Genomic DNA, 15,046 nt, shown 5'->3' with positions numbered 1-15,046 from the left:
AATGAGCATTAGGGGGAATAAGCTGGTAACATGTCTCTTCCATTAAAAAGTATTAAAAATCAGAAAAAAAGTTGATAAAGGATCAAAAAAAAACCTGAGCTCCTCATTAGGTGTTTCCAGGATGTTCTGCTGGTCTCCAACATGCTAATAATGTTTTGGGTCATCAGGCTTCTTTCTGATACGTCTTTCTCTTCTTTCTCTCCCTGCTCAGTCAATTTTGGGGGTCCAATGTGAAGTGCAGAAGCAGCTGAAGGCCTTTGTGACTCTTGAGCGCTTCGAACGGATCTACAGCTCCAGCATCGCCGGGTGCCAGCAGGTCAAGAAGAACAAGAACTTTGCCTCTGCAGGCTCTATCTTCGGCAAAGGCGTCAAGTTCGCCATGAAGGACGGGCGCGTGGCCACCGACATTATCAGCGTGGCCAACGAGGATGGGCGGAGGATCGCAGCCATCCTGAACAACGCCCATTACCTGGAGAACTTGCACTTCACCATCGACGGAGTGGACACGCACTATTTCATTAAGCAAGGGCCATCGGAGGGCGACCTGTCCATCTTGGGCCTCAGCGGTGGGCGGAGGACCCTGGAGAACGGCGTGAACGTGACAGTGTCCCAGATCAACACAGTGCTGAGTGGAAGGACTAGACGTTACACGGACATCCAGCTCCAGTACGGTGCGCTGTGTCTAAACACTCGCTACGGGACCACCTTGGACGAGGAGAAGGCTCGCGTCCTGGAGCTGGCCCGACAGCGCGCTGTCGCCCAAGCTTGGACCCGGGAACAGCAGAGACTGCGGGATGGGGAGGAGGGTATTCGCTCGTGGACAGAAGGGGAGAAGCAGCAAGTGCTAAACACGGGCCGGGTACAGGGCTACGACGGCTATTTTGTGATCTCAGTGGAGCAGTACCCCGAACTCTCAGACAGCGCCAACAACATCCACTTCATGAGACAGAGCGAAATGGGCAGAAGGTGACAGAGAGGGTCGATGCGGTGACTTCTTGCCAAAGACAGCTACTCTTTTGTGGCCACTTACCTGACTGTGTTGTACTCAATCCTTTTTCTAAACTGAACAAGATGGGGGCGGGGGGAGGAAAATAGAAAGAGAAGGATTAATACGGTTGCACTGTAACTCATGCAACATGCTTTTTTTTTTTCCCCCCTTTAATTTGGCCTTCATGCATTTTTTGCAATGAACAGAAGGTATATTTTGCCATAGTGTGATCACAGTGAAATTTACTGTCTCTTGTCCTTTTTGGTTTTTTGCTTTGGTTTTTTCCCCCCCCCGCCCTTTGTGAGGAATATGAAGTGAGGAGTCATCAACGTATGTCCTTAGGTGTGAAGTGCGAAATGGGTGTCTGTGCTAACGTGTGTCATCCTAACCCTTTCTGATTTGGGGCAGGGACAGATAGCCTTCCACCCGAAACACGGGGAGCCCACGGCGCGCTGGAGAGCTCTTCCTGGGAAGAAAGGAGATGGAAGACGACGCTGATTCCAATACTCCGAAAGCAACCATCCGAATCATGTGCCTCAAAAGAGACCTTACAAGTAGTTTTCACATTTCACTTGGGACATAAAGTGTTTTTTTGGGAGCTCCTGCTGAGCAGAAGTAGATTATAGAGGCAAAGGAGCTGATTATATTAACTTGCAAGACGATTCTCTTCCTTCCTGAACTGGAATAAAAAAAGAAAAAAAATCAGTCTTTTTTCATTATGAGAGTAGATACTTTGGGTTTTTTGTGTGTGCACAAATCCTGGTTTTAGTTACAAAACCTAGTGAACGCCAAGAAAGGGACTCCTGCTCTATTGAGAAAAGCTAAAATAAATCCTCTCTCTCATACGTAGAGCTGTTCTATAGGTGGATTTAATGCACCCATGTTGTACATTTGCTAATGGCATAACTTCATTAAATGTATAGTGTTTCAGTACACGAGGCTACGTGTTTAACAGTCCACTGTGCTGTATCTGATAAAATCAGTTAATTTTTAGGAAGCTGATTTGAATTTAAAAGTAGTTATAGTATCCCAGTGACATACCACTGAAAATTAGAGCAAGCCAAACCCTGCTTTTCCTGATTCTGGAGCTTGTATTTATTGGCTGGGAAATGCAGTTTTGAGTAGCATGCTGGCAAGTCGTTTATGACTATGGGAGATAAGTGTCTCCTGGGGACTTTGGCAGCAGGGATTTTAAAATGTTTAATAAGTAGCAACAGCTTGTGCGTGGTGGGACAAGAAGGAGAATATTGTAATCAACCCTCTCACTGTTTCTTACACGAGCTCACATTAAACGGAGAGCCCAGTTGACTGTTAGCAGTGAAGAAGGGAGAGGTTGAATGGAAATGTCCACTACAGAGGAGACCAAGTGCTTTAATAAGAAACTGCTGACAAAGTTACACGGCATGCTAATGTAATTTGTATTCACATAACCTCTGTGCTCTGGTATTTGCAAGAGTCCTTGAAATTCAAGGGAACAAGGAGATGAGTTTAGCATCCTCTTCCCTGCCTGAAACAGTCTTGTGGTAGCAAGGGCCATTCCTGCAGGCAGAGGTGTTACCCCACCTCTCGCTGGAGCTCCGGTTGGAGATGGCCAACCCTGGTCCCAAATAGATGTCTCTGTCACACTGACACCTGCATGTATCCTGACTCTAAGAGCTCTCACCACGTCTCTCTGGGAACATCTCAGTCCTGATTTTTTTATATTCCATCCACTTTGGTTTTTGCTTCCCAGTTCTGCAGAGAGATAACCTGAGACATGCAAATCCATACCAAGGCGGTTTCCTTACTCGGAGCCCTACAATGCACCCGTGTCCCCAGAGTCAGCTTTTCTGTGCTCGTGCCACCACCACTGACATCCTCCAACACAGCCTGATACTTCTCTGCAGGCTCCAGCCCCTAAGATAAAGCAGGGGCGTATGTTGGGCACGCATTCCTCGAGCAGCAAAACATTGGCAGCCCCTGTGCTATTGCGGTTTCCCCGTGGATGCCGGTTGCCAGCTCTGTCTGCCTTGCCTGTCAGTTCCCGGGTGCTTGCCAGGAGGAAGATGATGGGATGGAAGTTCCCCCAACAGACTGTTCTTCCTCCAGATCCCAACCCCTAATACCTCTGGTGGCATGGCCATACCCACCAGTATGGTCTGGATTTTCTGGCAGTCCCTCCTGCTTGCAGCGAGGGTGATGATGCTGGTGCTGTGTCGCGGTGCTGTACTCTGAACCACCCCTAGCAGCACGCAACTTTTATTACTTTGGCAGGAGTGAATCACAGGCAGCTGGGCTAGAAAGGGTATCCAGCTCCAGCAGAGCAGGCTGGGAGGAGCTGTGTTGGCCAGGCCAGCTCGAGGATTTGGCAAGGGAGCAGTTGCTTCGGGCAGCTGCCTGCCAGGGACGGTTAAAAGGCCGTGGCATTACCTCCTGCGCTGCTGGTATCAAACCCTTGGCAAGCCTTGGTTACCCTGAGGATGCACTGGTGGGGATTAGGGACAGTGTTGGCCAAACCAGCAGTTGCCACCTACTCAGAGGCAGCACCCTCTTCCCAGGGCTACCCAGCTCCCTGCTTCCCCATCCCCGAGTCACACCAGGGACAAATCCTTCCAAGAACCTCGACATTGTGATGGCTTTGAATGTCTAAAACAGCACGCATGGAGAAAAAAAGACCTGTGGGAAGCTGGATTGAAAGGCATAAACCCCTGGCAAAGACCTGCAGTGCAGAGAGAGCTTGATGTGCATCCCATTTACACTACTCCCCTCTGAGCGGCTCCGAAGTGAAGTAGTGCTTCTATATCCATCCCCATCCGTGTGTTAACGATGCTAAGAGGACTAGCGCAAGAGTAAATGGGCCACCTTTCCACGCAGCCAAGGAAAGGGTTTCAAGTGTGAAATATTCCTACTAGAACCCTGCCAGCCTGAGATGGCACCTCTACAGCCTTACACAGACTCTTCAGGTTATTACATGAGCTAATGACTTTGAGGAGTTCACCAGTTTTTCAAGAGTCTTACGGTCCCACCGCACATGTATGGCACGCTTAGACCTGGGAGCCATCCCACTCTGCGCCATGGGGAAGGCAGCTCGGGTTGTGTTTCTCAGCATCCTCAAGCAGCGGTGGGATGCGATTGCACCTGTCTGCCTGCTAGGTCCATGAGGGTCTTCTCCTGGACCTGCACCCGGCACAGGAACTATGGACATTATGTCAAAAAAGGAAAAAAAAAATATATATGTGAAAGTATATATATGTATGTGTTGCTCTTTATCAAAACTTCACCAAAAAATTAAAAGGGACGGCGATCTAGTATTGGAGACAAACCTGTCCGAAGACAGATACTCAGCCTCTGTGAAAGCTTTCCACTTTACCTAGTTGGAAAAACAAGAAACAAACATTTTCAGTCTTGAAGCACTAAATTCCTCCCCCTTCGTTAGTGAAAAATGCTTTTTCTACAAGATCTCAAGTGCATTCACATGGAAGTTGCAGGAATGGGCAACTCCTCGAGGGGCTGCACTCTGCTATACACAAGCATTTCTACTCGACTGATGGCCCCAGAGCCCCTTCCCAGCCTTTGCATTGCCCCATTTGCCTCCCCATGCGGCTGTGCCTTCTTGCTTTGCTTGGGGGCAGGGGGGTACCAGATCCTTGCTTCTGTAAGACTGGGAGGTCCTGGGTGCAAATCCCACAGCACTAACCTCCATATCCCATTGATCTAGATGCTCTTTCAAAGGCCACTCGCATGCCAGACCACCTCCAAGGGATAAGGTCACTGTGGTCTCATGTCCTTTTACAGCTTGACTTTGAAAAGTCACTATTTTCTTAATTCCCAAAAAGAGGACTCACTCCTCCACCAAAAGTTTCCCTTCAAAATGCAAAGGAGTAGGTTAAATTGCTTTGAAGTCCTGGGCTTGTCTCCAGTCTGAGGAGTGGTGGGAAGGATCGTGGCCAAGGCTCACAACTCAGAGGAGAAAGTCCAGCAGTCTGTGAGCAGTGGGTAAGGACCAACAGCTCAAGCCCTCAATAGCTGGTGCTGGTACCAAAACGTTCTCCGTTTGAAGGACCAACAGTAATGGGACCAAGTTGTTGTGGCATCCAGACACAAGCCAATGCCATCAGGGCTCTGCAGCTGAAAAACATCCTGCTTGCTCAGTCCGAACGGAGAGGAGGAAGACTAGTTTGGCATTGTGAGAAACACCACAATGTTTGTTTCTTCCAAGTTCTTTATTTTATTTTTTTTTCCCTTTCAACTGAAGACTGGAGCTTGGAAAAATCATTAAGCAGCAATGACCGGAGGGAATCACGCAGCTCATCATATCTTTGTCATCACAGCTATTGATCAGAGCCACAATGAAAATGGGCCAACAACTCTAAACAACACCAGGTGAGAGCCGATGAGACGAAGGTCGTTAAGAGCCCCAGTGCTTGATTCACGTTTAAAAGACACGGATGATTGGGAGCAGTCCCTGAGACACCATTTGGCCGTAACTTAGGAACAGTGAGGGATTTCTGTAATATATCTGTAGTTGCTTTATTGAGCGTAGGGATCGGCGTGAGATTCTGTTCAGTGTATTATACAGACAGCGTAACCAGAATAAATCAAAATTGTTTAAAAAAAAAAATCTAATAAAGTACTTTTTCAGCTGTGACTTATAAGTGTCACCGTGATAGATGGCAGTGCAATCCATTATGCAAAGACAAGGCTCTTAACATGAAATTTTAGAATTCAATTTTACAATTTACAGGGAGGGCCCCCCTCATATTTACAGCACAGCAGTCTGTTTTGATTCAATCTCCATGTAATTGAAACCAGGGCTAGGGATCTCCGTTAGTCCTACGGCCGCTTTTTATATGGGGAGGAGGAGAAATAAGTGCCAATCACATTAATAATGAAAGTAAAAAGATGGCTTTGCTCATTAAATCTTTCTCACTTTATCTCCTCACGCTGGTGGCACTGCCAAAACTGGGAAGTATGGATGCTGTGCCTCCATGCCAAGGCTGGGGCTTGGTGGGATAAAATCTGGCTCCCATTTGGCCAGCAGCATCCTCCCTCCCGTGGTGAGCATGGCCTGGGCCATTTTTTACTCCCATTGTTACAGTCCTCCATAGGACACCATCTCTTTTTAGTATATAATCACTTTTTTAATTATGATCACTAAATAGTTAGATATTTGAATCCCTCTCCTGCCCCACCCCCGTTAGGAATTTTCATGAGTTTTGTAAGAAAAAAAAAAAAAAAAAAAAAGTTTATTTGTGTTGTGGGGTTTTTTTTCATCTCTAGGATATATTTAAATAAAATTACTTGTGACTGGAGAGCGAACTTTAAACAGACACCAGGGGGGCATGTAGGGCCCTGTCCAGGAGCCCAGTCTTGCCCCCGGATGAAGGGCCATGGCGTGTCCCTGCGCCGTTTCCCGTGGTGCTTTTCCATCCTCAGCTACCCGAACCGAAAACAACCCGGCCCACCCAAGGGAAACCCTTTGTGTCTCTTGCCTGCTTTCCTTTAATTACCGTAACACTCCATGTTCCTGACAAAGTATTACATGGCTCAACTGTTAACTCCCATTCCAGAGGTCAATGCTTTCTAGGCAGGGGAGCATAGAAAACCACAAGTGAAAATTAACTAAAACTATATATACACACACATATAAATATAATTTTTTTTTTCCTCAGAGCTGAAAACTGTTCAAGGAAACAACAGAACTTTCCAAAAAGAAAATGAAAGCTTTTGGACAGTTCATAGGTGTTGTTGAAATACCCAGTCAAAGAATCACACTTTTCTATTAAAAAAAAAAAAAAAAAGTTTATTTTGTGTGAGGACTTCTAATGCAGCTCCAGCCGAGAAGAGGACTTTGTATCAAAGCTGCATCTGTAAGCCCAGCACTGAAGACTCTTGTCATTACCCTGTGTAATAATTTTCCTGAAGTCTGGAACTAATTTTTTGAGAAATTTTTTTTCTCGACACTTTGTGTTTCTAATACTGTATTCTTGACTGTGTAAATACAAGCAGGCTGTAAATAAGTGCAGATGTAGATACCTTCTAGAAAAAAAAAAGCGAACAGACAGAAGTGACCATGTGTAGCCTTCGGTGACAAATAAAAGAATATTTTGTGTTTAAATAGTGCTTTTTGTTTCTGTGAAAATGTTCAATTACTTCACCTCAGCTGCTTGGCCCTTACATGGGAGATGGACCTGATTCAGGAGTTGACCAAAATGTCCCTCCACTCCTTGAATTTGCATCTTCGGGAGCATCCCTCACGTGTACATGGGGTGCAGGATGGCAGATGCCCCCAGGGCTTTGCTGATCTGGGAAGTGATGCCAGGGATTCGGAACATCCCTGAGGCACTGGAGAAGTTCCTGTCCTAGCAGAAACGTAAGCAAATTGGGGAAACTATGTTGTGCACAAAAGAAAAAAAAAAAAAAAAAAAAAATCAAGTAATCACCCCGTCCTCAAAAAAAAAAAAAAAAAAAAAAAAAGTTACAAAATCAAGATCTCATTAGGTTTTGTGATATGTCCAGTGGAGATGTACATCTGATCCTCGTTCATCCAGAGGGAGAAAAGCCACTGCAGCACTTGCCACGGTGATCCGGGGAAACCCTCGTGTGATCCCTGATATCGCCTGGTCCAGCCCCGCTGGTGGCTTGTTCTGATGCTTCAGGAAAAGATTGAGAATAACCAGAAAAGATGGCTAGCTGCGTCTTGAGGAAAATATTCTCGCATGGTCCTTGGGAGCAACCTAATGGGAAGATGAAGCATAGGGTAGCAGTTACTGGAGGAGGGGTGGGGAGTTCCTCTGTGGACATCCAGATTTACTGCCTCGGCACAGCTCTGCTCTCCAAAACCAGGTGAAGTTGGGTCTTTTATGACAAAAAGTAGAGCCAAGCATTGCTGGGTGTAATCCCCTTCCTCTGAAGGCAGATGTCTGTGATAGGGCAAATAAATGGCTTCTCTCTTTCTCCTTTGTCACTAAACAGAGCCATGGGGGCCAGCTCAGACCTCTCTGTACACATGCCTTCAATTAGGTGAGAGGAGTCCAACTGCTGGCGGATATTTGCACATACAAGGTTTCCCTGAGGTTTCAACCCATTTTTCGCCATTCCAGGTGGGATGTTATTCCCTCCACCAGCAACATGTGTTTTGCTTCAGGGCCAAGTTTCTCAACTTCAGCTTCCAGCCACCAGACCTGGTGCAGCTTCTCCAGCCACCCTACAAAGCAATTGTCCCCCCTGACACCAGACAAGTCCCCTCTTTGCTGTGCCTTTGCTACCCCAAGCAGGATAAACTCCTTCAAAATCTACTTTCCAACTGCTGGATATTTTTATTCTTTCCATCCTCTGGCATGTTTGGCCACCTTTCTTCAGCAGGTCAGCTTCACTTACCTTGTGCATAAAGGCAGGTTCTTGCTCCCAAACTCATTGGAGATTTTTATCTCCAAGCAAGTCATTGGCCCCTTCTTTCTTGCCCTAGAAAGTGCCTATTGAGATAATTACACAGCAACCTTTAAGTCCTCCCCTGAGCCTCTGGTTTCCTGTGGGTCTGACTCGAAGCCTTTGCTCCAAGGCAGATGCATGAGTTTGTGTCATTATTCACGTGCATTTTCGCAGGCTGCGCTTAGCCAGGGGGTTCACATCACCCTGCAACAGTGACCTGTCCTCACTGGTACCCGCCATCCATCACTCATCATGCCACCTGTGGTTTATCATCAGAAAAGGCCTTGCTTTAAATAATTGATAATTATATTCAAATGCATTGGACCAGGGACTAAACCCAGAGGGCATCCAAGGAAACAGCAACTTTTTATTGGTGAACCAGGTTTGGCTCTGCCTCGTGTGATCATGCCAGATAAGACCAATGTTTTAATCAAAATATTATGGGTAGTAAATCCTGGTCAATAGGGCAGAGTAGACTTATCACATCATGTTTTTAATAGTGGCCATAGCCAGAGGCCTCTGGCTTATCTTTCAGGAGACTGCAAGGAGACTCTCTTTGCTTTTAAGCTGAGAGAAAGAAAAATTTGTCTTCTGGGTTTCTCATAGAAAGCAACTAAAGCCTCAGCCATAGATCACATCTCATACATAGTTGGAAAGTACTGAAAACAAAGAATGGTTGGTTATATTCAGATGGGAGAAATGGACACGTGGAGAACACCAGTGATGTGCCTTCAGGTCACCCCCCATAGGCACAAGTGTTCCTGCGTTATGGTCCTTCCCAGGGCCAAAACCAGGGCCACCGCCTGGCACAGCAACCCACCTGAAATACAGGTTCCTCCAGGGCTTTTTAGCCTGGTTGTTGTGTGTCTTGAGGCAGTGTATGCACCCATGCAGCGATGCGATGCAACAGCCCAGGTAGGTAAATATCTGGTGCAGCAGCCTCCCATCCCTCCACCGCGCAGCGTGGATGGGGCAATGCTGCACCTTCAGGCTGGGGAAAGTCCAGGGTTGCAATCTAGTGCTCTCAATGCCTTCAGCTCTCCTCCAGAAAGGTGTAAGTTCAAGATCCAGAAAAGTTGGGTTGCTTCTCAGAGCAGGGACAGAGAGTCTTTTGAAAAGAGTGACCTGCTTAAAAAAGTTATCTTGTCATTAGTGTGTCCCTTTGAAGGAACTGAGCTCAGTCTTTGTCAGAACATGACAGTTCTCCTTTGGACCAGTTGTTTTCATGTGGTGATCATTTGTAGAGAAATTTCCAGGATGAGAGGAGCCCCCTTGAATGCAGCCTGATGAAACAGTGGTAATCCAGGCAAGGGAATCACATTAATTACTCTGATTTTGGATGTTTTAAAACCATTTCTTGGGTTCTGCCTGGAAAACTGTTCCAACAACCATCCCACTACATAAACCACAAGCCCTAGCACCTTCTTCTCCTCCAGTGTTGTTTGTAAAAACACAAACTTTCCAAAGCCCTGCCAGCACAACCTTGTCACGATTTACTCAGCAAAGGACAGGGAGGAATATAGGAACAGGGCAAGCACTGCACCCTTGCGGTTAACGACCCAGCATGCTCAGGCTTAAAACCAGCTCATCTCCCACTCCCTGAATTAAATAAAACAGAACCACAGCCAAAACACAGCTCTGAGTTTGGACTTTGACCCTCCACGTTGCTCAGGCTGCTTGAGTCCACTTCCTGAGTCACAGAGCAGATTTTTTTAACCTTAAGTTCAGAAAATGTTTTCTTACCCCAGGGATTCTCGGGCAGGGGAAGTCGGCGGCCAGATCATTAGAGCGAGCTTGTTCAGCAAAGCCAGTCCTGCAAGTGAGATGCTGTAAGCCAGTGGGACCATGCGATGGCTTTGATTTCTGCCTCCAAAAGCAGGAGATGAGGGCTCTGTTAGCATATCGTTATGCTGTTATTTTCCATCCGGGAGATACTCATGTCTTCCAGGAGTTTTACATAACCAGACCTCATCATCCACCATCAATCTGAGCTTCAAAACCCTCAAGGCCTAGACTTGAAGCTGGAGTGTGACAAGCCTGGCAGAAAAGCATCCTTAACAAGCAGGACTGCTCATCAGCAGCACAGAGATAATCAAGGCAGCAGATTAATAAGCCACAGCAGGTCACAGGCTGGTGGAAGATTGTGCGAATACACCTCATGATGCAGCCAGAAAGGCATTCACAAAATCTCTTCTACGAAATTTCCTCCATGCAATCTGTGGTCCCAGATTTTATTGAAAAATGAGCTAAAACTGATTTGCAAATGAAGGATATAAAGAAATAAGGACTTCACAATAGCTGTGCTTCATACCTGTGCTGTGCTTCCCATTAGAAATCTCCTTCAAGCTATGGAAAATATTACCTCGAGTTTACAAGCAGGACAAGTAAGGCACTGAGGTTAAACGTTTGGCCTGAGATCACACAGTTGGGGGATAAATAACAAAAAAGCCATGACTCAAAGGCCCTGTGTCACTCACTCGCTGGCTTGACTTCTGGGCTCAGTTTTCTTCTCATTGTATCTTGTTACTTTTCTATCTGAGTCATGGTAATGGTATTTTTAATTAGAGCTGCTCCCACACCCCCATAATAAAGTAGTACTTAAAAGAGGCTGATTTCAGAGTGCAAGGATCAAAGAGCATTAGGGAACAGAACTTCTGTCCACCATTGGGCTGGCCACATCTCATCACTGGAGGTGAGCAGGTTCTTCTTCACACCAGGGTGGGACTGAAAAACTGGGTTTGCTGCATTTCAGAATTGCCTCTGGTTTGGGGGGAAGAACTGGCTGGTTTTTGCTTCCTGTGTGTAATCTTTGCTGTAGAATGGAGCTTGTTTGTAAATGGGAACAAGAGCTTCAGCACCAGCAATAATCTGGAGTTTCTGATTTTCAGACCAGTTCAGAAGGTGCTTGATTAGCGCATTATATTAGATGTCCAAATCCAGTGCATGGCAGTCCACATCAGCGTGTGGCCATGAACCAGCCATAGGCAAGCTCATGGCAGGAGATACTGGAGAAAAAGATCCATAAGGATCAGTCAGGAGCTACCTATTTCTATACCTAAAAAGCTTCTGTATTTATGCTGCTCAAGATAAGCATTCCCGGGGCAGGAAGAAAGTACACCAAACCTTGACAACAGTCCGGGAGCAGGTCCCAAGGGTGGCCCAAGGTGCAGCTACCTTGAGGATCTCACTGACTTGCTGCTGAGACCTTCAGAGCCCGATGGGTGGGTATCACCAAGATACAGGAGGTTTCTTCAACTGAAAATGCAACCCCTACATTTTGGTGTTACCTGGTGGATCTCGGTAATGTCTGAGTTTTGGTCCAAGAGCCTAAAATAGCAGCTAAAAGAAGTTAGCCCCCTTGAGAGTTTCTTTTCTGTCTTTCTGGGCATGTTCTGCACTAGGGTCCTCTTCTGTTCATAGCATAAGTCCTTGCTTGTGACAGCTCTGCTTCAGGGAAAATAGTTGGGGCAAGAGGATACCGCACACCAGCACCGCTCTGCCTCTCCTCCACACCTTCATGCTGCCCCCCCGCCCCGTGCTCACATACCTCTGGAAGTCACACCAGGGAAAGCCACCTCCAGCATCTGGTGAGACAACATCAAGGGAGGGCACCTGCACGCCCACAGCTTTGGGAAACTCAGGGCTTCACACCCACACGGCACACAGGCACACCAAGCTGCATGAGCTCGGTGGGCTGCTCACTGCCCACTGCTGGAAAGGAGTTTTATATTCATGTAGAAATATATGTGTGTATATATATATATATACATATATATATGTGTGTGTGTGCGTATGTTTAAAAGGAGCATACACAAAATGTATTTTCAGGTATTTATAAGCATTTAGGAGAATCTTTCAACCCTTCCTGCTCTCCCCCCACACTCACAAAGACATTCCCCCCCATCCCTGCTCTCCTCCCTGCAGGTGTACTTTGAGCAAGCAAAGCACTGTGTGATTGCTCAGTGCCCTACATCCCCAGGTCTTGTCATCTGGCAGCTTTTCTAAACACGGCTTTCTTCCTCTCAGCAATTCTGTGGGGACCTTGAGAAAAGACTGCAGCAAACATGCCCTGGCACTTCAAAGTTGGAGGGATGACGACTCTTGAAATGCACTTTTCTTCTCGACTTTTTTTTTATATTCCCCTCACATGTCTAACAACGCCATCTGTGCTGGCACAAGCTCTGGCTCTGGCCGTGAACCTGTGCAAGTGATCCAGGTCCAAGGATGTTTTTAATATTTTCTATGATCAAGTGGGGAAAAGCAGAATCTATGAAAACCCTTGGGAAGGCATAAAAAGTGGTCCTGGTTTTACGTTTTGCAACATAAAACTACTTAGAGATGGCCAAATTCTTCCTCTTAAATTTAGATTTCTAGCTGAAACATGTAGAGGAAGACCCCACTGCCACAGATTCCTCTACAACCAACAGAAAACAAGTGATTGAGGTCTTGGGTGGGCTGGTGGCTGGTTGTGAATTCTGGCTATCTCGCTGTCCATGGGACTGTCCTCAGGCAGGCACCTCAGATAAGTGGATGAACTGGCTCTAGAGTAAAATGAAGTCAGCTGAACTTGATGGGAAAAAAAACAACCTTTTGAATGCAGCCATTTTCTCTTTGTCTTTTATTCTTACATCCTGGAATAAGAAATAAAATGCTTTCCAGCCTCATAGCGAGAAACATTAATTGAGGAACTCAGCTCCTAAACTAGCCAACAGGATACAATTACAAATAAAAAAAAAAAAAAAGTCTGTTATGAAAGTCCTCATTCAGGAATGGGCTGAAGTATCCATTTCATCTGGGACTACAACGAGAATCAGAGTCCCACCAATACTTGCTCTGACACTTTTATCTCACTTGCTCTTATCCAGGTCATTTCTCCAGCTCTGGCTGCTGTCTACCTCCTCCCCCTCACCCCAGTGTCTGGGATCTTCTAGTGCTCCATTAACACTCATTTCATACTTCTCTGGATTTCCCAAAGACAGGATCCTATGAAATAGCATGCTGGCCCCTTATTTAGAAATATCTTTTCTTTTATTACAGGACCTTATTCCTTGTGTTTTCAGACCTTATTCTTCTTTGTTTTGCTCCTTTTCACAGTGTCCAGTGGATTTTCATCTTTCTAGGCACGCAGTGGACTGGAGTCCAGCTGTGACTTAGTGGAATGGCCAGGCTACATGGTCGTACAGTCACAACCAGCACCTGAATTAACCACAGCAGCTGCACCCAAAATACCCTTGGAAAGGCTGACCTGTAGCACAGCCAGTATTGCTTTTAGATGGCTACTGCGTGAGCTGCCATCCAAATCCATTCACTGATGAAATGTTAATGTCTGGTAATTTCTAAGACTTATAGTAGAAGAAAGAGGCTGGACTAGGTGACCTCCTGTGTATACGTTGATGAGCTGAATTTCAGTCTCCAGGTAGCAGACCTTTCCTGGTGCAGTTGTTGCTCTGCTGAAAAAAGTGGAGGAGAAAGGAGGTCAAGTAAAACTGGAAAGGAGAACTTGGACTGCTTCTTGGCTGAACAATGACAAAAACTCACTCCAAACCTTTTAGTTTCGTACAGCATGATTGGGGCATGTTTTAAAAATTTTTCTTCTTTTACAGTAAGTCAGTCTTTGTAACCCAAAGGCTGTTATGGAATGAGGATTTCTTTAAATATCACTTAGAAATGCAAAACACTCACTTTCAGCAATCCACAGAGGAAAAAAAAATAAGTCACGTTTTGACATTTCCAAAGTTTTCCCCACATCTTTTTCTAAACCCATTCAAACATAACTCATATTCACAAATCATTTTGGTTGACGTGCATGTCACTTTGCAAAGCATATTCCTGGTCCAAACACAGTGGTTGCTATCTGTCACCTTCAGCCCGTTACCTGCAAAAGGAGGGTGGCAGAGCTCATGGCTCCTGTGAGTCCACCTTCGGGACCAGCCCTGCTCCTGCTCTTGGTTGACCACCACATGCAGGGAAACCGGGGGGACTTGCTGGGGTATCTCTGGTTGCCAAGTCAGGCTCAATGGCTGCGCTTGCTCTGCGCAATGGCACATGCTTTGAGAGCATGGAACAGATGTTGAACACCAGCCAGCTTCACTTCAGGGCAAACCTCAGGGTTTACCTCGATGTTTTCTTCTAATATCACTCCCTTAGCGCTCCTGGCTGCTCCATACCATGCCCAAAGACTCTACAGTGGCCATGACAGGGCTGGGATGGATAACCATTCCCACCACCACAAATGGGTCGTGCTCCATGGCAAGATCTGCTGGAGAGACCCTGTACCACCCCACAGCATCCAGCCGCGATCGGGGTCCTCAGGCACTGCTGCAATACTGAACGCAGCAGGAATTGCTCCACCTCAGCTGGGAATCTTTCCCCAGCAGCAAATTCTATACAAATCCATTGTGGGGGCATGAAAATACCTCTCCCTCCCCCACACCCGCCCCCCAACATTTCTTCCCAATGTTTGGAAGGGGCATAAAATAGCAGCTCTTCAGCAATGATTGCCCCTTTCAAAACTTCTCTTAAAAGAAAACCTTTAAGAGATTGTCAGTCTAACTTTTAATATTTGCTATGCCAATGGATCAAAATGCCCTGATAATAGCAAAGAAATAAAATCAAAACATATGAAGGCTCTGGATAAATCTCCTTTTT

General features: G+C 46.2%; 1 protein-coding gene across 13 annotated transcripts in view; it reads left to right on the top strand.

The window, feature by feature from the left end:
• TENM4 (teneurin transmembrane protein 4) overlaps positions 1-7,085 on the top strand; it is a 1,435,480-nt gene extending 1,428,395 nt beyond the window's left edge. For 8 of the 13 annotated variants that reach the window (XM_032990906.2, XM_032990916.2, XM_032990914.2 and 5 more), the window contains 2 exons: positions 212-966; positions 1,397-7,085. In XM_032990906.2, the coding sequence (XP_032846797.1) occupies positions 212-966; positions 1,397-1,406 (765 nt within the window). In that variant the 3' untranslated portion in view covers positions 1,407-7,085. Of the gene's footprint in view, positions 1-211 lie in introns of all 13 variants that reach the window. The other 5 variants (XM_032990915.2, XM_032990913.2, XM_032990911.2 and 2 more) reach the window with 2 other exon arrangements.
• The last annotated feature ends 7,961 nt before the right edge of the window (positions 7,086-15,046 follow it).

This window comes from Tyto alba, unplaced genomic scaffold, assembly GCF_018691265.1.
Source record: "Tyto alba isolate M040663 unplaced genomic scaffold, T.alba_DEE_v4.0 Super-Scaffold_2, whole genome shotgun sequence".
NCBI lineage: Eukaryota > Metazoa > Chordata > Aves > Strigiformes > Tytonidae > Tyto > Tyto alba.
Note: the sequence above shows the minus strand (reverse complement) of the source record. Positions and strands in the feature narration are given on the sequence as shown.